Source organism: Neocloeon triangulifer, unplaced genomic scaffold, assembly GCF_031216515.1.
Source record: "Neocloeon triangulifer isolate White Clay Creek 2 clone unplaced genomic scaffold, ASM3121651v1 ptg000001l, whole genome shotgun sequence".
NCBI classification, from domain to species: domain Eukaryota; kingdom Metazoa; phylum Arthropoda; class Insecta; order Ephemeroptera; family Baetidae; genus Neocloeon; species Neocloeon triangulifer.
This window is the reverse complement of record NW_026775544.1, coordinates 2,561,626-2,583,352: the sequence shown is the minus strand read 5'-3', so window position 1 is coordinate 2,583,352 and position 21,727 is coordinate 2,561,626. Positions and strand designations below refer to the sequence as shown.

The window sequence follows — 21,727 nt, the reverse complement described above, 5'->3', positions numbered from 1 at the left end:
CAATTTTTTAATGAAGTAAACTAGCTTAATATTTAATTTTATTCTATAGTTCATGTTGCATAGCCTGGCGAAGTGACGGTTTTCTTTCGCGCTTGTTGTTATCGCTGATTGCCCCTGATTGGTCGGCCGATAACAAACGAACCAATGACAGCTTGTTGCAAGATGCAACAGCCAATAACACTACAGATAAAAGATAAAAGAAATTTTAGTACAAAAAATTCGTTTCTCGGAAACATGGAACGCTTGTTGATGTTGTTTTTATAATGTGAATTGTCCCAGTTTTTAGAGTTAAATTCGTCGATTTAGCTTCAGTTTGACTTTATAAATAGCAAGTATGCATATTTTTTCGTTAGAAAACAAGGAAACCCTGATGGGTTATCTTGAAAAGGAACTGCAAAGAAGACTCGGCGTCAAAGCTAGCACATTGAGAGCGAAAAAATCTAAAAAGGTATGTAAAATTCACAGATCATCCCTATATTTCAAATAATGCAAGTTCTTTTCAATAAATTTTTAGCGTTATTCCACCCTGAAAACACGAATTTTCCAACGTTCTCTGGACGCTCTTCCAAAGCAGCCTGTCCTGCTCAAGTCTGGCGGAGTTGTCGATGTCCCTTGCTTTGTTGTTGACCTGTGCCAAGAGATCAGAAAACATTTGGACACGGAGGGCATCTTCCGAAAAGCAGGTTCTTCTACCAGACAGAAGGAAATCAAGGTATTAATTTTTATGTCTTTTGTGTGATTTTTAGTCACATTTATTGAATAATCCCATATTATTAGGCATAGCATGATTGATCATTTTATAAAAGTGATAATTATTTTCATCAGTTAATCCAATCCTGCTCTCGGATATGTATTTTAGACTCACTTTGAAGCAGGTGGATCTGTTCAAAACAACTTCCATGAGGTAGATTTAGCCAACGTTTTGAAGCTGTTCCTCCGTGAATTGCCTGAGCCATTGATTCCTGCAGCTTTCCAAGATACTTTTGCAAAGTACAATTCCATAAATTATTGACTTGCCTCTTCATTAAATTATTTTCAGAGCTCAGAAGCAGAGCGACGAATTTATGCTTCTACTCTGCATGTTGCTGCCTACCGCCAATTTGCATCTGCTTGCTTATTTGGCAGAGGTATTGATTAATCACCGAAAATTGTTGCTTTTTTAACTCTGGAATTTTCAGTTTCTTTTGGAGGTCGACTCGTATGCCAAATGCAACTTGATGCCTGCCAGCAATTTAGCTATTGTGTTGTCACCCTCCTTTATGCCTCTGCTTGAGCACCGACATGACAAACTGACAAGTCATGCCTTGCAGCATGACAACAACATCAAGGTTCTAGAGGTACAGTTAAGGAATTAAATGAATACTTCCAGTTATTACACATATTATTTCTAGACACTAATCAAAGAATCAAAAGACATTGGTGAAATTCCGATTGGCCTGGGCTTCCAGCTTGGGCTCATCGAGGATGAAAAATCTGACGAGCTTGCAAGTAACGCCAGCATGGATTCCGTGAGCTCCAAGACCAAACCTAGGAAGAGGCGAAGTGGTTCTCTTACAAGTAAGCTATTGATTTTCATCTCATATGAATAAAACTTCAACGCTGTGTAATTTTACAGGAATGTTTAATGGATTTCGGAAGATGGTTGGAGGAAACACTCGTTCCTCCTCACCAACAGACGAGCTGCAAACACCTTGCAAAATTCTTCAAACACCTGTCATCAAATCAGCAAAAAAGCGCAAGGCGGACACACCTGTTGCCGTTGGCATGTCAGCAAAAATTAAGTAATTTGCACTTCGTAGCCACTATTTTTTTTCTAGATGTGCTGTAATTTGTGGTTAAATTCTGCTGTAGTTAGACGTTGGCAATGTTTGCATGTGTGTGTTTGTGTTGCAGATTAGATGTACTGCACTCTATTCCTGATGGCGTTTTGCTCTCAAGCACGCCATTCAAACCAATCAGTATGAAGCCCATGCCCTCTGATACACCTGCACAGTCTCAATTCTCTCTCACTCCTATTTTGAGGCCAAAAAGGTAATTTAACAAGCTCGTCTGTGTTTGGTTTTTTTAGCCGTACAAAAAATATAATATTTTTTTGCAGTTTTCTACTTCTTTTGCCATTTTTAAATTCCATGACATTTTGTGTAGCCCTCCAAAGACGTTGAAAAAAAGCCCTCACCCCCAGGGGCTGAAGCTCAAGCCGCGAAGCAAATTTTTCACGCCTCGCTCAAAGTCTGAAAGGTCAGTTAAAAGATTTTTTGGGTCTGACAAAAATTTAAAAACTATTTAATAGCATTTTGCAACGAGTCATTGGGCAACAAGACCAAAAGAAGCCTCGGCTGAGCTTTGGTTCAAAAAAGGTATCCAAAAATAAGGTAATGTTAATGTTTGATTTTTTTTTTCATTTTTACTTAAAAAAAATCTTGTAGCTTTTAAAAGCGCCTGCTGTGTCCCCTCCTAAGCTGATAGTTGAGGAAAAACCTGAGCCTGTACCGATCTCCAGAACCCTGAAGCGTAAAAAGAGTTGGAGTTCTCTGAGCGGCTCTTTAGGCAGAAACATGCGCCGTCTTGCACCAATAACTTTTTCTGACACTCCTCTTCTGGCTTCTCCATACGCGCCTCGGCTTCGAGGAAAAATTCCTGAAGGTCTGGGTGGGGCAACAGCCAGGGTGGATTTGTCGCCCAACACCAATTTGCAGTCCCAGTATGACGAGATCAAGTGCAAGGTTGCCTCACTGGAAAACCAGCTAAACAAAGTCCTTAGCCAGGCTGAAACTGAGGCAAATGACGCAAGCATTGACGGACACACTGCCAGTTTTGTGCAGTCAAAATATGAAAAGACCCTGGAAGATGCCGAGCCCTTCAACACTTGCCAGACGACTGACCAACTTGCCAAACGCCTCAGCCGTGAACTCAAAATCCGACGCTCTGCCGAACATAAAATCATTCGTTCCCCCAGTGCTAGAAAAATTGGCACGCTCAGACGGAGATCTAAAGAAAGCGGCCGGATCATCAAGACTACTTCCAACACCCGATTGTCAAAGAGTCCTCAGAGGAGCACCATACCTCAGCAGCGCAGTCTTCAGAGAGGCAGGCCAAACAGTGTTATGTCTGGTCTGACACAGCCAAGCCCTGGACAACTGCAGAGGACTAATGCGCCCCCTCTCAACAGTGGTTGCTCCGGCAGTCTCACCAAGTGCAGTCCAATGGTGCAGGTAAAGATTAAGAATTATTTTCCAACATCAGCCGAGTGTAGAATAAAATTTCTATGTGAGTCGAATGAAGAATTATTTTTCTACATCAGCCGAGTGTAGAAATATTTTTCTTTGTCAGCCAAGTGAAGAAATTTTAAAGATTTCTTGTAATTTTTTTACATTTTCTTCAAATACCGATCAATTCTGAATTGCAATATTTGTTCGACTTTTAAAAATTGGCCAAATACTCCAGTAAGGGTCCCTTACATTTCAATAATATAAAAGGGAAATAGTTATTGATGGAATTATTTTAGATAATCTCAATTTTCTCCTTGTTACATTACAATAGAATGACCATAATTTGAATTGACTCAATGTTTCAGGCTACTCCACCGCCTAAAGTGCGTGAAAAATCTGAGGAAGTGAAACCAAAATCGCCGCAGTTTGCTGTGCCGATGTCTTCCGTCAGAGGCCACATGACCAGAAGTGTGACCCGCAAAGCCTCATCATTCCATGCCCCAGAGTCGCCCATGAATCTCACCATGAAAAAGACTCCAAGCTTTAGAAACGCCAGCCAAGAGGATTCGTGGTTGGATGCCAAGTCGTTCTTGAGCAATGCAACTCCAAGCAAACTGGACATGGTCGGACGACCTTCTATTGCGGAAATCAAGATGAAACGGGCTGGAATGGTGCTGGCTAGCGTCAAGCTTTTCGAGAACAGTCCCGAGGAAAAACATGCTGGGCTGAGGAACATTGAGAAATCAAAGGACACATCTCCGCTGATCAGCCCCAAAGTCAAGAGTCCAAAGAAAAGGTAAATTTGGTATGGATTTTTTTATTGAAAGAAATTTTTGAAATTTCCTTGCAATAAATAACAAATCATTTTCATTATATAAAACTTGCTATTTTTTAGGCTTAGCTCCAGTTGGAAGCCAGCAAACACAGTCACGCCAGAGAGAAGGAAGTCTGCAGGCTACAGAACTGACGACCTGCCAATTAATGTAGAAAAGGAAAATGTCACTTCTCCTTGTGAAACGCTAAAAATTATCAAGACTCAATTCTCACCCAAGATGGAACTGCCAGCAGGTCTGAAGGAGACCATTTATGACGTCTGCACACCTAAAGTGCCTCAAGTCAAGTCGCCCCTTGCCGCAGTTGACATCAACAAGTTCAACCCTTCCACGCCAAAGCAGTGTCCCACAATCAAGAAGCCACTCAGCATCAGGCCTTTGGCCGCCAGCGCCTTCAAGAGAACCCCCTACCAAGCCTATGCCACCCCTTGTGGGGTAACTCCAAGGACGCCGCTGACGGTCCCCTTGCGTAGATCTCCCAGATTGAATGGTGTTGCGCTGACGTTCTCCTAAGATTGATTGTCTTTCATGCTCAATTATGTATTTACCGTATTTACCATAAGTGTGCTAATTGATCCAATTTTTTAATTTTTCTGATTTTGTCCAAATCGTACATTTTACTGCCAGTCATTCCCCATTACGGAAGTTGAAGGTTTTTATATTAATGATACTTTTATTTTAATTTCTAACTTTGAGAGGCCACTCTTACTTAAAATTTTTTACTCACACTACCTACCCACTTACAATTAGTTTTATTTTTCTTGCGCCTCTTTATTGTTTAGAGACCTGCATCATTTGATTTTCAATAGATGCCTTTGCATTAAAATTATTATTGCAACCATAATTTTACTTTTGTGAGGGAAAAAATGATTATATTGGATGGGAGGATTATATCTCAATTAATTTTTTTATATATGTGCAATGTATGTGGTATGTAGTAAAAAATAGTTATGTAATTTCATTTTTATATTAAAAATTTGATGCTAAAAACAAAAATAAAGTGCCATAAAATATACATGACTCCTCATTTGCATAAGATAAAAAAAACAAAAAATACTTGTAAGAAATTTGTAATCAAATAAGTGAGTCGTTCTAAAAAGGCGCCCCTTGGCGCTTTTGCAAATTTAATATGCAGCTGAAAGCCCCGCTATCCACCACCAACGATGTCCATCTAAACTCAACAGATGCCAGCATAGGATCAATAAGAGATCAAGGTCACCTTCACAGCCAATGGCAGAGAAGAGAGACCCCCGGCAACTGTGCAGAATTTTTCTAGAAAATCCGCCAAGTGCAGTCGACAGCAGAAAATACGCAAACTGCGCAGTTTATCTTTAAAAGTCCCTTTATATTTCTATAAACTGATAAATTTCTTTTGAATTAAAAATATAAAGCATTAGCGTGTTTGTTTTGAGACTTTAAGCATTGGAAAAAATATTCATGTTGAGCGACTTTACCGTCCACTGTGGTTGCCCAGCCTGACTGAGTTCCCCTAGTGACAAGCAGAAGTGGACTCGTCCGTGGAAAGAGACTCTGGTCTCTGGCTAGGGCATGCAAACGGAGAATAGGGAGAGGATGCGATTAGCAACAGAGAACTGAGTACAATTCAATTGTTGCATTGTGAGTATTTCATTGTTAAATTATTGCGCAATTGTTCTCATGCGCATCTTCTAATACCATTCAGGTAGCAACTGGATCTAGAGCTGTCAAAATAGAACAAACTTTGCATTTCGACTTCGAGGTACAGTTTTTTCAGTCCGAAAACAACGGCGCCGTTCGACTTGAGTCGCAGAAAAGAGGTCGGCCCACTGCTTGGACCCTTCGTCTTCAGTTCGAGCGAGGAAAATCGACTTTTCACTCGACAAGAAAGTCGCCAGAGTCGAGAGAAGACGCGGAACTCTAAGAGGTGTCCCACAGTTTATTTATAAACACAAAAGGGACGCCTGTAATGTTTTTATTGGAAAACCGTAATCTCTGCCAATTGATGTTCGCACTACCAGTCCACTGCAGGAGAAAAGGACACGGGATAAGAAATTCAAACCAGCAAACAACGCAAAACTGTTGTTGAACTCAATCTACATAGTTTACATGTGTGCCGTCTTTAATCTGTAGCAGAATTGAATTGATATTTTTGGAGCAAAATGAAGCTTTTGGAAAGTACCAAATTCGAGGCCGTCAATTCGGCGTTGAACATCGAACTTGGAGGATGCAAAATTTTTGGAAGGTTTGTAATTTTGTGTTATGAGACTTTTATTATTAGGCTGTTCTATTTTCCATTTAGGCTTTCATTGAATCGAAGGTTAAAGGTGAAAGTAATCCACAGAACGTTTTCTAATGTGCAGCTTTTGTGATTCACTCAGTTGACACTTAATTTATAACTGAAATAGCGACACAATATACAGTTTTGTATTATTGAAACTGATTGAAACTAGGAATAGTACAGTGTACTAGAATTTTAATTAATGTTTTCTAAAATTATAAAGTTTTTGTGTGTATATTTTTATTTTTAAATGAGAAATCAATTTTAACGCTAAAACTTTGATTTCAGGATTGAAAGCTACTCATGCAAGTTGGCCGGTGGTGAAAAGCAGATGTACAAGAGATTCAACAACACTGAAAACGGAGTCAAGCCCAATGACCTGCAGGCGCTGTCGCCTCCGCAGACGATGCTGGCCGTGTCTCCGTACAGCCGAAGCATCTCTGGTGACGAGGAGAGCCCCCTGTGCGACACAATCAGTCGCAAGACGCTCTTCTACCTGATTGCCACACTGAATGCTGCGTTCTACCCTGACTACGACTTTTCCGACACCAGCAGTCACGAGTTCAGCAAGGAGCCGAGCCTCCAGGTTGGGCTTCAATAACCGCCACTTTTGGAGCAAAAGATTTTCATTTCTTGGTTTCAGTGGGTGAGGAACTCAGTGGACAACAATCTGCAGATGGCTGGACCACAGTACCAAGCGGTCCGACCTGACTTGTGGGCCACCATGGACGAGGAGATCACCCTGAACGAATGCGACATCTACAGGTACAACGGCACTTAGCCACATTGAAACACTGGTTCCCGTCAGATCACCACAGTTAAGCAATGTGGGGTCGGCCAATTGTGAAACATTTGTTTTGCAATTTGTGGGGTCGACTCGCTGTTGTCAACCTGGGTATTTTTGGGGGCTTCCAACTTTGTCTACTTTGATTAGACCAGGGTGAAATAAAACTTTATACATTTTTGTTAACTCATGATTGAAAATTTTCACAAATTGATTTTCACTTGGAAAATCCGCCTCAATCAATTTATATCTTTAAAATTTTCTCTAGTTACAACCCTGATTTGGCCTCTGACCCATTTGGTGAGGAAGGAAGCCTCTGGTCTTTCAATTACTTCTTCTACAACAAGAAGCTGAAGCGTGTCGTATTCTTCACCTGTAGGGCTGTCAAGTAAAGAAAATCAAATAAATTTGTAAAACTGTTCTAATTTTCCAAAACCTTTTTCAGTCCGAATTGGGCCTCCTACCAGGACTCTGGAGTCGGTTCGTCCTGCTTCTCTGCCATGGAAGAGGACGATGACGAAATTTAAATGGATTGAGATGCAGAGCCAGACTGATTTTTACAATATCAACAAAATCTATGAAATGATGATGATTTTAAAGCAAGGTTACCCACAAAGGGTATCTTAAAAGCTAGAGCATAGTTGGTTGGCTGGCTGTGTCTCTTTGGCGTGTTCTTTGAGATAATTTTCTCTAATCTTTCTTTCACATAATGGTAGTTTATTTACACAGCCAGTGTATTTAACTTCCGCTTTTAAAATGGCACAGACCCAAAAGGTCCTGCTGAGCCAGTCTTGATGAACGCGCGCGATTTTCAGTTGATATTGAGTAGAAAGAGGCTCTTTTGATATAATCGTCCCATGGTCCATTTAGTTTTACAAGCATTCTTGTAGAAAAAGATACTTTATTTCTTCAAATATCTGTAACCTCTAACATAATTTTGCAAAGATTAGTCATTTTTGTTGAGCTTGTACTTAGGAACAGCGCTCAAAATTAATTTAGCTCTGTACATACACAATCTAACTTTTTATGTTGAATTTTAATAATATTTATTTAGTTAAAAACAAGCAAAATAATAGCATTACCGTTGGTACAGTATAATATTGCCAATCTTTCCTGATCAAATATATATTTTCTTGAGCTTGTTATTGGAGAATTGCTAAAAATCAATAATTTCCTCTGCAGTTTGAATTGGTCAAAAATGTTCAGCCTGAAGAGAATAATTATGAAAGTTTGTTGATAAGAATCTTGAGTAAACGAGAAAAGAGTAATGACGGAATGTCTCGTTTACGCCATTGTATGTTTTAGCACAACTGTTGAGACTGCTCTAAGAGTAATCACAATATATATATTGTACATAGAGAAGGTTTTATTTAAAATTTCGTAGATTTATCTTCAACAGTACAAACTAGCATGCGAAGATTTGCTTATATATCAAATGGAAGGGTTTTAACAACATATTGATATAAAACAGCTGTATTTTTATTTTCAAACTTCCTTTCAAAGGAGCAGTCCTTTCTGTAAGTGCGAATTTTATTGTTAACTTTAAACTATAAGATATTTACAATAATAATTACTTCATCTTTATTGTACAATCCAATTGTGTGAATAGTTATCACAGTCAGATCTCTTTTAATTGGGTAGTGATTGTAAAATTAAAACTAAAGATTTATGTGTGTATAGAAATAAATAATATATTAATTCACCACTTAACAAAATCTTTCAAAGCAACAAGTACAGAATTAAATGATTTTGTTTGTAGAAATTGTTAACATCCTAATAAAGGTCTGAAAACATACATCACAGGGGTCAATTCATTGATTATCCTTAAAAAGTTTATCAAGTTAATTATAATAATAAGATATCATAATTTCAAGGTGCTTGTAAAAAGTGTACAATATATGCTTGGCGCTTGCACTTAAGCCACAGCTGATTTGTGAAATTAATCAACCTAATCAAAATTGTGCATGAAAATACTTGATTTTTATTTCAAAAAAGATATCCATCAATGAATTTAATCGACAGAGACTTTAAATATCAATAACATAATTATATCCACTTGAACACTTCTTTAAATGCTTTGCAAGCATAATTTTGAGAGAGCTGCTTTTAGCAAATCGACCATTCCATGAAGATTTACGAAAATAAATACGGTTAATTATATCCATCAATAACAATTTAAATACATTGGTTTTTAGCTGATTTTGGAAAAAATCTTCAACGTCAATACATGATTTGGTTAGAATTCAATGTAGGATATATTCAGCAGATTAAGGGCATAGCATTGCTTCTATGGTGATTATGAGTCAGTTGAAAGTGTGACAATTGTGTTAACGTCAATTAATAATATGAAATGGTATGAAACACAAACAGAGCAAATGTCATGATAATATTTGTGTCATGAATTGATTGTGAAACAAGAGATTGTGCTCTTGAATATAATGAAGAAGCAGTCACAAATTGTGCTAAATAATATTTGTGTGCATTTATATAAATTCTGATGATTGGTAGTGCTTGAATTAATCCTCGACTCTTTGAATCTTGAATCACTCAACCACCCTGCTTTTCGATCACATTTGGAGCAGTCTAGTTGTACATGGCCACTTGCGGGCTTTGGTAGAAGCACATGTACGCATCACACAATAGTCTCTTGGCCCTCTCAGGAAGCTGCCTTTCATCTCTGACCAAGGGCAAGCCCTCAGATTGCAGCCACTTGGGAAGGTCGGGGCACAGCGAGACCTTGGGAATGTTGTAGCCGTTTTGCTCACCTAAAATTAATATAATATTTCAGTAAAAATTGTTTTCATGGCTTAAAATGACAAAAAAATGAGTACCTCTTCTGTCTGCCATTGAGTCGAAAAATAGCCATGGAGCATCAGGTCCAGTTCCCCCTTTGATGAAAGCAACGTAGTGAGATGTTTCAATGCAGACAACAGCAAAAAGTTCCATATAGATTCGAGGGATCGGTGGAAGGGCTTCTCTGCTGTCCACCATGTTCCTTCTTCGATACCTTTCGGCCACGTCCAGATACTCCTTGGGTACTGACAGCCGTCTCCAAGCATGGCTCTGTCGGCGCTGGTGATTGTGAGCCTATAATTTTTGTTAATTCTGTTTTCATTTCATTAATCAATGGAAAAAATACGGTTTCCAAACAAGCTTGGCAGAAGGTGATGCTTTCGAGGCCAGACCCACATTCGCCAAAACACTCCCTGCACTCAAAGTAGGCAAGCTTCCCGCAAATGATGCATTGCCGGGGACAGTTTTCTATCACGTCAGTTACGTCAAGTATTTGCGATGGCAAGATGCGCGGATACATTTTGTATGCTTTGCCGAACCTAGGCATTTGGAGTATCAGTACTGGAGGAACCTGGAGAAGTAAAACATGTAAAAACTTGTTATCATCTGCAAATTTAAAAAATAGCTTGCCTGTTTCAACTTGATGTCACTCGATAGGAAGCTCTGCTCAAAAAGCTGCTGGACGGAAGGAACGTCAATCTCCTCATCCTTTTCAACAAACAGTTGATGCATGAATGCCTCTTGTCCAGAGCTGAGCTTCAAGTATGGTTTTGCTCGCAATGTCTGTGTAACCAGAGAGGTCAATAACTCCTCGGGATCTAAGTTTTAGGCAAATTAATACATTTAAAGTCACTTTGCAGTATGAAATAAATCACCTTTCTCTTCACTGGTCATGCCAGAAACGGAGCCAATTTTCTCCAACAGTTGCCTCAGGTGCATCACTCTGTCTGCCCTGACAAACTTGCAGCTGCGAAGTGGGTTCACAATTTCCTCTCTCAAAACTCTCTGCACTTCCAGGTAGTGTGGCCCATCTTCTGGAGTCGCAGGTCGGAAGAGGAGGCTGTCAAAAACACTGAAAAATATTTTAATTGAAAATCTCACAGCATTATTATTATTATTGTTATTTTACGTTGTAAATGCAAACATTCCAAAAAGAGTGGCGTCTAGGTAGCAGGAGTTGTGGTGTCCCTGGATTCCTCTGAATTTCCCGCACATTGCGGCAACGTCTTCCTCCGTCTTCAACGGCCTTACATAGTCTCTGATTATAGGGCAGTCGGGTTGACTAATGCCTAGAATATGAAATGAATTTAAGTTTTTGACGAAATTATACAAAGCTAAAAATTTGCCAATCATACTAACCCAAAAAATGGCAAAATTTGGTTCAAAAATAAAAGCTAAGAAATTATATAATCAAAATACTTGGAATACTTTGATCGATCAAAGCAGTGTTCATTCATAAATACATGAAACACAAGCAAACAATGGCCTGATTAGACTATCAGAAGCCCATACTTAATTCTCACCATTTTCAGCATTGCTGTGGTTTAGAGCGCCATTTGAGAGAGCAGCTGCCTGTTCTTGGAAGCGTCTGTCCAGTCTGCACTGTGACATGCTGACAAAGAACCCTCGCTTTGGCGCACACTTGAAATATCTGCGTCCGTTGAATGTTCCGTCTGTTCCACCAATGATATCTTCCTCCTATAATTTGTTTTGAGAAAGCAGGTCAGAGCTATATCAGATAAATTGAATTTAATCAAAGTGAAAGCAACAAGTAAACTATGGAGGGCTTCTACATTTGCGGCAGTTGAAAGTAACAAAAGAAGAAACTATTTAGCAATAACATCAAACATTTAATTTGTAATTTAAAATAGTAAAAATTAATCTCTAAAAACAACTTTTTTCATAATTTTAATTTTTGTTAGTAATAAATTAAGTGCAATAGAATTATATAAAATTTACAAACCATTTCAATTCCAGCAACGAGTCTGTGCTGGTGATCTTGGTGCAGGTACCCGGCCCAGCGCACCACTCCATAGTGCGGAACTTCATTCACAGTGACTTCCACCATCGACCCGACCCCTACATCACTGCTATGCCCGTTGAACCTCTCCTCGTAAGGTTCCGGCAGATCGGGAATTGGTCCTGAAAAGTTAAAATAAACAAATAGAGGTCTTTGCAAGTCTGGCCGTGTCCACGTGACCACTCAGCAAATCAAAATGTGTGCAACCCGCCGTACCTTCGTCAGCGTACGGGTACATGTAGGGCAAGTACTGGGGTTGTTGGTGGCCCCAGTACTGGTTTGAATAATCATTGTTCGAGTAGTCATTGGTGAGGAATATGGGTATGTTGTCCATCGCACGACTGGAAAGACAGCGCGACTAGCGAGACTGTGCTGTTGCGATTTATTTTTAACCGGCGCGCGAGTGAGTGAGCAAGACAGACCAAAATAACCACCCCGCGGCTAGTGGACGGACGGACCTACCTGCTGCTCGTTTGCCAGTGGCACATGTCTCGTCATCTCCCAGTCTTGACTTGTAAACTTCATCGGCCAGCAGCACTATCAGATCCTCGGTCCGCTGCAACAGGAAGACTTAATTTAATTACACCAAAAATAAGCAAGTCAATTATGCCGATCTGAGAGTGAGATTTTTTTACAAAAATAGCTCATTTAATTTTGTTAACGTCAACTCGTGAAAGGCTCTTTTGATTCAATGAAAGATTAAGCGGTGGGAAATATTTGAGATTGGAATCTTGAGCCAAAAGCCCCCCGACAATTAATTTCAAAACATCCTCTATCCATTTGCGCAGTTTTATCTCCATTTTTTGGACGAAGCTATACACTCTGACCTTGCCTTATATTACGATGAAAGAACAAAGACGGTGGCACTGTCATGGGAAAACACCTCAATTAGCATTGCTCGGTGCCACGCGAATTTCATAACACTCCCATAGCACAAAACGTCAGCGTTGTTAACAATTATGTCAGACAGCGCTTGCGTTTAATTAGACAGTACGATGTACTTTTTTTATTTAGTTAGAATGCAATCATTTTGAATTTTTGTGATTTTTGTTTCAATTTTATTTAAACATCCCAAGGTAAATATTAAAAATAAAAGTCTGAATTTTTCATTACTATACACCTTTTTCAGCTCTATGGGTTAGTGCTATACTAGTCGATATTATAGGGTTAGTTACTTTCAATTTCATTTTCATGGTTTTGATCACTCCTTTTTTCTTTTCTTAAAATTTAAAGCTCACTTTTTTCTTATTTTTCACTGCAGGAATCTGGTATGTTTTATAATAATGGTCGACCGAATAGGACAAAATACTCACAGCGGGTGGTTTCGTATCACGTTGGGGAGGATTTCTTTTGGGCGAGTTCGACGCTACAAAGTCTTCGGCTTTGATTAGTCCTAAAAGTGGAATGAATGAAGCGTGTTTCTTGCGAGTGACAAACAATTGCTGTCTGTTGTACAGTCCTGTCCCGGTTCCAACTGGATTGTCCTACAGAATTAAATTTTTATTCAAAAAATTTCCCTCAATTGAAAACAAATTCGTACAAATTCAACGCCTGCCATTGTGTGGGGTGAGGCTCCGGGGAGGACTCCCAGCCAACGAACGGTCCCGAATTCTGGCCCAGTGTCACTCAACCAGACCACCCTGTCTCCCAACTTCAATGGTGAATACTGGCTAGAATTTTCTTCAAACAACGATTCTCGTTCTGGTGTCGAACTCCCCTGTGAGAGGTTAGTGATGTGTGGAGTCAAATTTGGAGTTATTGGTGGCAACGGGTCCAGAACAGGAGAGAATGGGCAGGAATTGTATTCATAAGGAGAACCTAGAATTGTAGAATTATAAAAATCATATTTTTGTTTTTCAAATTCATTTTTTAAATACCTGTTGTCTCATCATTCTTCTTCAGATGCAAGACAACAGTGGTCGTATTGTTGGGACTAAGTTTATTTTTGCGGCTCATTTCATTTAAACTCTCTGAAAATTAAATTTTAAATTTTTATTTTCAACTCTTGTGTAATTTAATTAGTGAATCAACCTGAGCGTTTGTAGGGCATCAGTCTGCTTGCGTTCACAAAATTTCCACTCCCTTGCTTGCAAGAAAAATATCTCTTTCCGAAAATTGTCCCGTTGCAGACACCCTGCGTTGAAGGCACCTGAAATAAATTTAATATCATGCTATTATAAACGTCATTAATGGTTTTTCCTTGAACTGACCAGAATTTCTATGCCGTAGTAAACTCCAGGTCCAAGTCTCGGCACTGGTCCACAGTATTTGACCAGCGCTGGCTCAGGGTCTTCGTCTGAATGCCGGGGTTTCAGGTAAACTAAGCTCCCCTCTCGGAAATGGAGGGAGGACCCGGGCTCATCGTCGGAAAACGACATTGTCACTTGTGACCTGAGTAATACAACAAAATTCAGCAATGCGCTTATTATCGTGGGAATTTTAGCAAGGACGCTCTCATTTTTAAAAAGTGAAGAATGTGTATTTCATTATTCGCATGAATCGCAAGCAATCCTCCTTACAATCGTCTTATTTCAAAGTCTTATAAAACAATAGAAAATATTTTTGCATTCCTTGTTTTGCCTCGTTGTACATTATTGAAATTTTAACTGCGCTAGCAACATTCTGCGATCAAAATAAAAAATTATGTACACGAAAAAGAGATGAGCTCGACATTTTGCGTCAAGCCAAGAAAAACTTTGTGATAGCGGCACCAATGATATTAATGGGATAATGGATAGTGGAATGCACGTTGCACTTGAATGAGCGGCAATACAATTTTTTCTGCAAATATTTTCAGGTTTATGTAACTCTTTTTAATGAAAAAAAGATATTGCGAAATTACCATTGGACTTCTGCGGCTGGCGATCTCCAGCTCACAATTTCTCAGCCCAAAACTTAAAAATTTCATGTCATCGTGAGAAAATAAGATTTGTGTTTCCGCCGACCACAGAAACAAAGCTAGAGACAAAATCCGCAAGCCAGCAACTACACAGACAGAGCAAGAGCAGTGTGAACTGCGAATTTGCGAAATGATGAGACCAACGATGAGACATGAGATGAGACGAAGTCAAAAGATAAAAACAAAACAAAATATACTCGATCGCATCCTCAAGTGGTTTCAATCGAAAGTGGGCGGGGAATTCAAAATGTATTAAATTATATGTATTGTAATTGTATTGTATTTTCTGAAATTTCTTATAACACAGGTTGATTGGAGAGTTACTGAGTCATTTAGATTGTATGAAACTTAATAATTTTACCGAATTTTACTATTAAAAGATTGCGACTTGTATTACTATATATATATGGTGTAAAGTTGTAAACAAAAGAATACGACTCCGACTTTTTAAATAGCTTAAGGGCTGTTGTCTCCTCTGCTCACACACCACTTGCGATAGTGGCGCTATCTGCTCTGCTGCAGTACGTCACGAAAACTAAACGAAAACACGAGAAAAGCAAAACACCATAGCGCATGCACATGTTTTCGTGTTGCATTACGGTGTAATTTTCATGAATTTATTTTATTAAATTGCGATGAATGAATCCAGACTCTTCCTTGGAAACCTGCCTCCTGGAATATCAGACGATGATTTGAGACAAAGGTTAAAAAAATACGGCAAACTTTCGGATGTCAATATCAAGCAAAAAGTCGACCACGTTGGTAAAGTGACAGCAACATTTGCCCACTGCACCCTGTCGACGAAAAGTGATGTTTTAAAATGTAAGAGACTCTTTAAACCAACTAAATGTACTTAATTTCTATTCTTCCCTAACAGGTTTGGACAAGTTGATGGGCGAAGGGCCATGGAACGGACACTCGCTGAAGGCAGAAATTGCCAAGAAATCTTTTGAACAAAGAAGACAAGAAAACTTCTCTGTCGTGAGTGACAAAACAAAGCAAATAGAGGTGCCAAATAAACCACCGAAAGCAGAGAGGCCTCCTAAAGTCAAGAAGCAACCTGTGCTGAATGAGGAAGAATCAGACGAGGAGGTAGTTTTCTGGGGTCAAGCAAAAGGGAAGCCAGAAAATGCTGTGGAATTTGAGTCTGAAGATGTTAAGAAAAGAAAAAGGAGATATGAAGAACCCCCTACTAAATTCTATAAAGCTGAGGCCACGAGCTCTCAGTCTGAACTCCTCAATAGACTGGAGAAGTTCAGTAATGTGTGGGGTGATTCCGAGAGCAGTTTTGGTCCGAGCTACCAACGAAGGCCTCGTCCTGAATTCAATGGAGACACTTCACCTAAAATTTCAAATGATTTGGCGCAGTTAGAAGAGCGGAAACCTGAAAAGAGACCAAAAATAAAGAGTTCAGTTAAATCGGAAGAGGCAAAGCCTAAGGTGGCATCTAAAATAGACAAAAAGCTGCGGTCAGAGGAGCAGCGCCAGCAGTCCTTGAACCAGAAGGCTGACCTTTTGAAAAAGCAGCAGAATGCAGTTAAAAAAGCCCTGTCAGCTAAGAACAAAGCTAACACAAAAATTAAATTTGACGATGAAGAGGAAATTGAAAACGGTACCATTAAACCTACGTCAATGCAGTTGTTTGATGATGAGTCGGATGGGGAGGAAATTCATGAGGACAACTTCAAAATCAAAAAGCAGTTTGAAGGAAAGCGTGGAGAAAAGGTTAATTTATTCTTGCAATTTTGAATTAAAAACTACAATCTTCATCATACACAGCTCCTGGAACTCCAGTCAAGCTTTGGCCTAGATGAGCGATTTAAGTTGGATAAGAGGTTTGCTGAAAATGAAGAAGAATCAGATCAAGAGGCAAAGGATAATGAAGTGGAAAACCAGATGGCGATCCTTGAGGGTATTGTGGGCCCTTTGTCTAAAAAGCCAAAGAAGGAGCAAAAGTATAGCCCGCCAAAATTCTGCAACCAATTAAATAAATTTTTAATATTTAACTTTTAGAATGAACCCAATTGTGAGGTTTGACCCATCAAGAGCAGACCACGGCAGCAAGTACAAAATAACTAAGGAGCAAGAAGAGGTTGAAGAGGAGGATGCTGAAGAACCTCTCCCTGAAGTTTCCTCTGAGAGATTTTTTGAAGTAAAAACCGATTTGAAGAATGTGCTGCAGCCTAATGAAGGGTTCAGTTTACGAAGTTTGTTTGGAGAGAGTGAAGAAGTGGAGGAAGGTAGCAGGAGTTTTCTAATTCAAATAAAAAGAGACTTTCACTGAAATTTTTAGCAGAGGCTGTTGTGCAAGTTCAGGAGCCCCAAGAAAAGAAGAAAATCATAAAAAATCCTCTTGAGAAAACGGAAAAACCTAAGCCATTTGCAGCAGAAGATGTTACATCCTTTTCAACAAATGGTTGGTCGGTGCCTGTCGAAACATTTTTCTATCAAACCAACGATTCCAGATTTGACGGTAATTGTCACAAAATATTTCAAGTAATTTCACTTAATCATTTTCTCTTCAGACGGATTGGAGTTTTTGAAAAAAGCCAAGATACCTACCAAGTCCGAGTTTGAGAGTAAAAGAAAGGATCTGTGGTTGTCGATAAAGGGGAAAAACAAAATTGTCGATAGAAGGAAATCAACATTTGAGAAAAAATTGGGCGGAAAGCCCAAGAACAAGCCTGTTAAGGGTTTTGGAGGGAAAAAACACCAAATAAAGCGGAAGTAGTGATTAATTTAGATTAAATTGTTAACGTCATTTCTAAAAATTCTATCATATTCCAATTTTAATGATGTTCTGGTTGTTTTTCAATATATAGTAATGCAATTTTAAAAATCCAGTATTTATTAGACTTTGGCACTTTTTACAAGTACAGACTTGCTGCAAACACAATGTCTCTCTTGAGCAATCTTATGCCTTCAGTGAATTTTGCCTCAAGTTCTGCATTTCCAATGGTTTTTGCTGCTTGTACACATTGTCGTAAAGCCTCCTCTAAGCGTCTCATGCACCTGATAATGCTCCCTAAAAGAAAGGTTGTAGTGAAATTTGGTTAAAATAATTTTTGATTCACCTTCAAAGATGTCTGTCATTTTGCAAATCTGTGCAAATGACGCACCTTTGCACCAAGCCAATGTGACGTCCATAAGATAGGGCTTGAATTGTTCAACATATTGATCTTCGTCAATGTCAAGTTTTGCTTCTTTAGAAACTAAAGCAATTCTTTTAGCCAGTTCCTAAAAGATGTTATTCAAAATTATTATTGGAAACAGAAGTTTTTTTAGTTTCATTACCTGCATTTTTCTCAAAGGCCCTGTCAGCTCTTCAGCCATTTGCGAAGACTCGTTGCTCTTTTCATCACAGACAAAGCAACTCAATAGAGCAACACATTGAGGAGGAGTGAGATCACCAAACATGCCATGGAAAATCATTTCCGTCAAAAGCAATTCATCAGCGCTAGTTGTACAAAACAAATAAGTCGCGTTAATTATAATGATTGGAAATTATATTACCTGCTCAGCTCACAGGCAACTCTTCCCTTCAATTCGATAACATCGGCGGCATTACAGTACTCGAGACGCCTCAAAACTCTTTTTCGGCACTTCAGTTCTTCCATTTGGAGAAGAGATTTAGCAGCCTTTAGATCCTTTTTAGCCAGTTTGAACTCATCTTCAGCCTTAGAGGGTTATTTATAAAACATTAAATCGGGATTGAAAAAAAGTATACACAAAATACCTTCAATTTGTCTATGTACTGTTTGTACAGGGTCTCTAACTCAGGGTCTTTGTGAAGAGTATGTTCGTACAGCCTCTTCTCAAACATTTCAATGTTGTTGATCAGTTTATCAAAAGCTTCGTCTTTGATCTTCATGTCCTTGACTGGATGCAAAAGTGGAACGCCTTCTGGGAAGCGTTTCTTTACCTCCTATAAGTAAAAAATTTTTAGCACCAGAATGAAGAATGATTATTGCAGGTTGGATTAAAAACCTCAACTGTCTTCAGCATTCCATTCCTTTTGGCTGCATCTTTCAGATCCTTGGGATGATAAAGTCGGACAGAGCTGATTTTCTGGATGACGCAAAGCAGGATTGGAACAACTTCCATGCATCCAGTGGTTCCTTCTTTGGCAGGAATGGGATCTGCGTTGGCGGATTCAGGCGGCTTCTCAACATGAAGCAACACGTCAACTTCATAGTCGGGAGTGGCCAAGGGGTTTTCAACCTTCTTTTTCTTTTCCTCTTTTCTCTTTCGGGAAAAGTTTACAACAACCCCCCAGTCAAATTCATTCTCACCACTTTTCACCTACATATTCAGTTTAGTAAAATATCAATTATCTTAAGAGCTGCCTTTGAACCTTGATGAGACGACCAGGTTGCAAAAATGGAACAATGTATTTTGGTTCAGTCAAGTACTTCTGAAACTGTTCGCCCATTTGCTTCAAGTGCTCTCTGAGTTTATAATAAGCAGCAATTTCCGATTCTCTAGGCACTTCGATTTTCTTCAGGACCTCGTCACAGTTTTTAACCTCTGGCCAAAAAAAATTGAGATAAAAATAAATTCAACTTAAAAAAGAACTTACTGTCAATTATCTGGGGAATTGAAGATTGATTTTGGAACTGGTAAAAGCTTCGTTCCAACATGTATTCTGGGTTGATTTCCTCAACTCGAAGGAGATTTAGCACCATGTTGTATGTGAGATGGAAGGCAGAGTTGATGGGATCTGCTTTGCCCTGAAGAATTTCCTTGGCCTCAGCCGGGCTAACTTTTTCATCCATGATGAGAATGACGATACCTTTTTCGTCAAGACCACGGCGCCCAGCTCTTCCAGACATTTGAATATATTCACCAGAGGTAATGAACCTGCCGTTAAAATTAATTATAAGAATATTAATTTCAAATATTTATTTATTATAAATTACCGCATGTCTCGACCGTCAAATTTCCTAAGTCCGCTGAACAAGACAGTCCTGGCAGGCATGTTTAGGCCCATTGCAAAAGTTTCAGTGGCAAAAAGAGCTTTGATGAGTCCAATGGAAAACAAAATCTCAATGCACTCTTTAAGAATAGGCAGGAGACCTCCGTGATGAATGCCGATGCCTCTTCGAAGCAAGGGTAGCACATTCTGCACCTGCGGCAAATTCTTGTCTTCTTCCGAGAGGACGTCCATTGCATTATTGAAAACCTCATCGACAGCAAGTTTTTCGTCAACTTCAGTAAAAAAATATTAAATTTGACAAGTTAATTTGATTTAAAAATACCCGTATTAAAATCTAATCTGGACATTTGCAAAGCATATGCCTCGCACTCCTTTTTGCTGAAGCTGAATACAATTACAGGAGCGTAGCTTCTTTCCATGATCATTTTGACCAGCCTGAAGCAGTTTGTCTCACCCTGAGGACCACCCTTGCGACCTTTCATGTTTCTATCACCTTTGGAGGCTTCACCAGTATTTTGAAGAACAACCATGGCCGAGTTGAAATTGTCGTCTCGAAATTGACCCTGCCGTATTTTAAACATTATTTTCAAACTATTGCAGAATTTTTTTTAGAAATGTTTACATTTTCGCTGACAACTAGATGAATTCCGTCTCCTCCAGCGGGATAAATGAAGTGCTGAAGAGGAGTCGGGCGGTAATCTGTGTAGACAACGTGACAGGGCTGTTTGTGCAGGTAGGCCACCCACTCAGCAAACTGCCTGGCATTTGGGATAGTTGCAGACAAAAATACAAATCTGACGTTGTCCGCAAGAAGAATCAGAGTTTCTTCCCAAACGACCCCTCTTTCTTTGTCTCTCATGTAGTGGATCTCGTCAAAAATAACCCAGCCGACTTCTCTTGACACTTCTGAACCTCTATACAACATACTCCGAAGAATCTATTAGAAAAACTATATGAGTTTTTTGTCATTAATTTTTTCAAATAAACTTACTTCAGTGGTCATGATGAGGCAACTAGCCGTGGGGTTGATTGTTACATCTCCTGTGATGAGACCGACATCTTTGAACTCTTCATGAAACTCTCGGTACTTTTGGTTACTGAGTGCCTTGATTGGCGTGGTGTAGATTACTCTCTGGTTGTTTTGTAAAGATTTGGCAATGCTATATCTATTGAAAAATTTGAAGTTGGCTTGAAAATCAAAATATTTTAGCTTACTCGGCGACAACAGTCTTTCCAGCCGAAGTGTGGGCAGAAACAAGAACGGATTGGTCATTGTCTAGACATAGGATGGCCTCTTTTTGGAACGGATCTAATGCAAACGGGTATTCTCGCACAGGCTTTCCAATGGGAGGCTTCAGAGGCTCATACTCCATGTTCGGAGGAACAGCAACTTCGTGTGTGCAAGCCTCAATGGTTTCCACAGAGTGAACCTTCATTCGAGGTATCATATCTGCCCATCTGAAGCATAGAAATTGTATTGTTTAAAATAATCAAAATACATAAATAAAAAATCTTTCAGTATGTACTTTGTGTCCTCGATGTCGGCACCTTCACCATCAGTTTTTAACTTCTTCAGGCCTTGAAAATCAAGTCCACTACTACTTCCTTCATCCCCCAGATTTCTTTTGTGTGCATTATCCAGGTGCCTGCAAAAATTAAATTTTTTAAGAAATATTATTATTAACAATAAAAAAACCCTTACGGAACGACGTCCGTAGACTTAGCGCCGGTGGTTTCGGCATCTTCATCAAAGACACTGAAAAGTTCGTCCAAATCTGCCATTTTTTAGGCTAAATAAACTTAATTAATTTTATGTCTCCAATTGATAATGATTTCAGCATAAAAACAGCTACAGTAGGTCCACAAAAGGTAAAATTTTGCTTGATTTTTCAAAGATCAACAACCCATGCCGCAAACACGACGAGCTTTGTTGTCAACTCGTCATGCAAAGGAAAGGAGATGCGGCCACCATTAGAAACCAAATCGAGTGGCGCCA

The 21,727-nt window shown here is 39.3% G+C and overlaps 5 protein-coding genes across 7 annotated transcripts; 3 read left to right on the top strand and 2 right to left on the bottom strand.

Annotated features, from left to right (window-relative positions):
• The first annotated feature begins 195 nt into the window (after window positions 1-195).
• LOC132201240 (rho GTPase-activating protein gacJ-like) lies at window positions 196-5,049 on the top strand. 2 transcript variants are annotated; one of them, XM_059627241.1, is made up of 13 exons: window positions 196-448; window positions 515-712; window positions 860-990; window positions 1,040-1,127; window positions 1,179-1,337; window positions 1,392-1,557; window positions 1,616-1,781; window positions 1,894-2,031; window positions 2,146-2,238; window positions 2,291-2,372; window positions 2,427-3,212; window positions 3,575-4,005; window positions 4,105-5,049. In XM_059627241.1, the coding sequence occupies exons 1-13, from the start codon at window positions 335-337 to the stop codon at window positions 4,553-4,555; spliced, it is 3,003 nt and encodes a 1,000-aa protein (XP_059483224.1). In that variant the 5' UTR covers window positions 196-334; the 3' UTR covers window positions 4,556-5,049. The 2 variants fall into 2 exon arrangements, with proteins under 2 accessions (XP_059483224.1, XP_059483231.1); XM_059627248.1 differs by lacking the exon at window positions 1,894-2,031.
• A 487-nt stretch (window positions 5,050-5,536) lies between these two features.
• On the top strand, window positions 5,537-8,878 carry LOC132205357 (repressor of RNA polymerase III transcription MAF1 homolog). The gene is made up of 6 exons (XM_059634362.1): window positions 5,537-5,659; window positions 5,724-6,263; window positions 6,588-6,885; window positions 6,943-7,064; window positions 7,352-7,471; window positions 7,529-8,878. Exons 2-6 carry the CDS (start codon window positions 6,181-6,183, stop codon window positions 7,608-7,610), a joined length of 705 nt encoding a protein of 234 aa, XP_059490345.1. The 5' UTR covers window positions 5,537-5,659; window positions 5,724-6,180; the 3' UTR covers window positions 7,611-8,878.
• On the bottom strand, window positions 8,266-14,962 carry LOC132205353 (ubiquitin carboxyl-terminal hydrolase CYLD). The gene is made up of 15 exons (XM_059634349.1): window positions 14,739-14,962; window positions 14,107-14,287; window positions 13,928-14,045; window positions 13,774-13,866; window positions 13,437-13,714; window positions 13,210-13,380; window positions 12,359-12,452; window positions 11,840-12,018; window positions 11,400-11,574; window positions 11,006-11,165; window positions 10,752-10,948; window positions 10,507-10,694; window positions 10,223-10,447; window positions 9,915-10,170; window positions 8,266-9,848 (listed from the first exon to the last, which is right to left on the bottom strand). The coding sequence occupies exons 2-15, from the start codon at window positions 14,272-14,274 to the stop codon at window positions 9,667-9,669; spliced, it is 2,484 nt and encodes an 827-aa protein (XP_059490332.1). The 5' UTR covers window positions 14,275-14,287; window positions 14,739-14,962; the 3' UTR covers window positions 8,266-9,666.
• Window positions 14,963-15,327: 365 nt separating this feature from the next.
• Window positions 15,328-17,544, top strand: LOC132193288 (nucleolar protein 8). 2 transcript variants are annotated; one of them, XM_059613994.1, is made up of 6 exons: window positions 15,328-15,617; window positions 15,673-16,520; window positions 16,575-16,750; window positions 16,809-17,035; window positions 17,092-17,268; window positions 17,321-17,544. In XM_059613994.1, exons 1-6 carry the CDS (start codon window positions 15,431-15,433, stop codon window positions 17,524-17,526), a joined length of 1,821 nt encoding a protein of 606 aa, XP_059469977.1. In that variant the 5' UTR covers window positions 15,328-15,430; the 3' UTR covers window positions 17,527-17,544. The 2 variants fall into 2 exon arrangements, with proteins under 2 accessions (XP_059469977.1, XP_059469894.1); XM_059613911.1 differs by having other exon boundaries at window positions 17,089-17,268.
• A 96-nt stretch (window positions 17,545-17,640) lies between these two features.
• On the bottom strand, window positions 17,641-21,702 carry LOC132193224 (exosome RNA helicase MTR4). The gene is made up of 15 exons (XM_059613795.1): window positions 21,434-21,702; window positions 21,258-21,377; window positions 20,947-21,189; window positions 20,723-20,897; window positions 20,354-20,668; window positions 20,054-20,294; window positions 19,715-20,003; window positions 19,375-19,655; window positions 19,150-19,322; window positions 18,783-19,097; window positions 18,532-18,720; window positions 18,309-18,472; window positions 18,090-18,252; window positions 17,870-18,032; window positions 17,641-17,820 (listed from the first exon to the last, which is right to left on the bottom strand). Exons 1-15 carry the CDS (start codon window positions 21,511-21,513, stop codon window positions 17,663-17,665), a joined length of 3,069 nt encoding a protein of 1,022 aa, XP_059469778.1. The 5' UTR covers window positions 21,514-21,702; the 3' UTR covers window positions 17,641-17,662.
• Between the last annotated feature and the right edge of the window lie 25 nt (window positions 21,703-21,727).

Excerpts from the sequence above, each read along its gene's own strand:
- LOC132193288 (XM_059613911.1), top strand. The coding sequence starts at position 15,431 with ATGAATGAATCCAGACTCTTCCTTGGAAACCTGCCTCCTGGAATATCA. Across the intron at positions 16,521-16,574 it reads AAGGAAAGCGTGGAGAAAAG|CTCCTGGAACTCCAGTCAAG; the intron begins GTTAATTTATTC and ends CATCATACACAG. Across the intron at positions 17,036-17,088 it reads GAGTGAAGAAGTGGAGGAAG|CAGAGGCTGTTGTGCAAGTT; the intron begins GTAGCAGGAGTT and ends TGAAATTTTTAG.
- LOC132205353 (XM_059634349.1), bottom strand. The coding sequence starts at position 14,274 with ATGTCGTTTTCCGACGATGAGCCCGGGTCCTCCCTCCATTTCCGAGAG. Across the intron at positions 11,575-11,839 it reads TCGTTGCTGGAATTGAAATG|GAGGAAGATATCATTGGTGG; the intron begins GTTTGTAAATTT and ends AACAAATTATAG. Across the intron at positions 10,949-11,005 it reads GGAATGTTTGCATTTACAAC|TGTTTTTGACAGCCTCCTCT; the intron begins GTAAAATAACAA and ends AATATTTTTCAG.
- LOC132205357 (XM_059634362.1), top strand. The coding sequence starts at position 6,181 with ATGAAGCTTTTGGAAAGTACCAAATTCGAGGCCGTCAATTCGGCGTTG. Across the intron at positions 6,264-6,587 it reads GGATGCAAAATTTTTGGAAG|GATTGAAAGCTACTCATGCA; the intron begins GTTTGTAATTTT and ends CTTTGATTTCAG. Across the intron at positions 7,065-7,351 it reads AACGAATGCGACATCTACAG|TTACAACCCTGATTTGGCCT; the intron begins GTACAACGGCAC and ends AATTTTCTCTAG.
- LOC132201240 (XM_059627241.1), top strand. The coding sequence starts at position 335 with ATGCATATTTTTTCGTTAGAAAACAAGGAAACCCTGATGGGTTATCTT. Across the intron at positions 713-859 it reads CCAGACAGAAGGAAATCAAG|ACTCACTTTGAAGCAGGTGG; the intron begins GTATTAATTTTT and ends TATGTATTTTAG. Across the intron at positions 3,213-3,574 it reads AGTGCAGTCCAATGGTGCAG|GCTACTCCACCGCCTAAAGT; the intron begins GTAAAGATTAAG and ends TCAATGTTTCAG.
- LOC132193224 (XM_059613795.1), bottom strand. The coding sequence starts at position 21,513 with ATGGCAGATTTGGACGAACTTTTCAGTGTCTTTGATGAAGATGCCGAA. Across the intron at positions 20,669-20,722 it reads GCCTCATCATGACCACTGAA|ATTCTTCGGAGTATGTTGTA; the intron begins GTAAGTTTATTT and ends TTTTTCTAATAG. Across the intron at positions 18,721-18,782 it reads GAATGCTGAAGACAGTTGAG|GAGGTAAAGAAACGCTTCCC; the intron begins GTTTTTAATCCA and ends TTTTACTTATAG.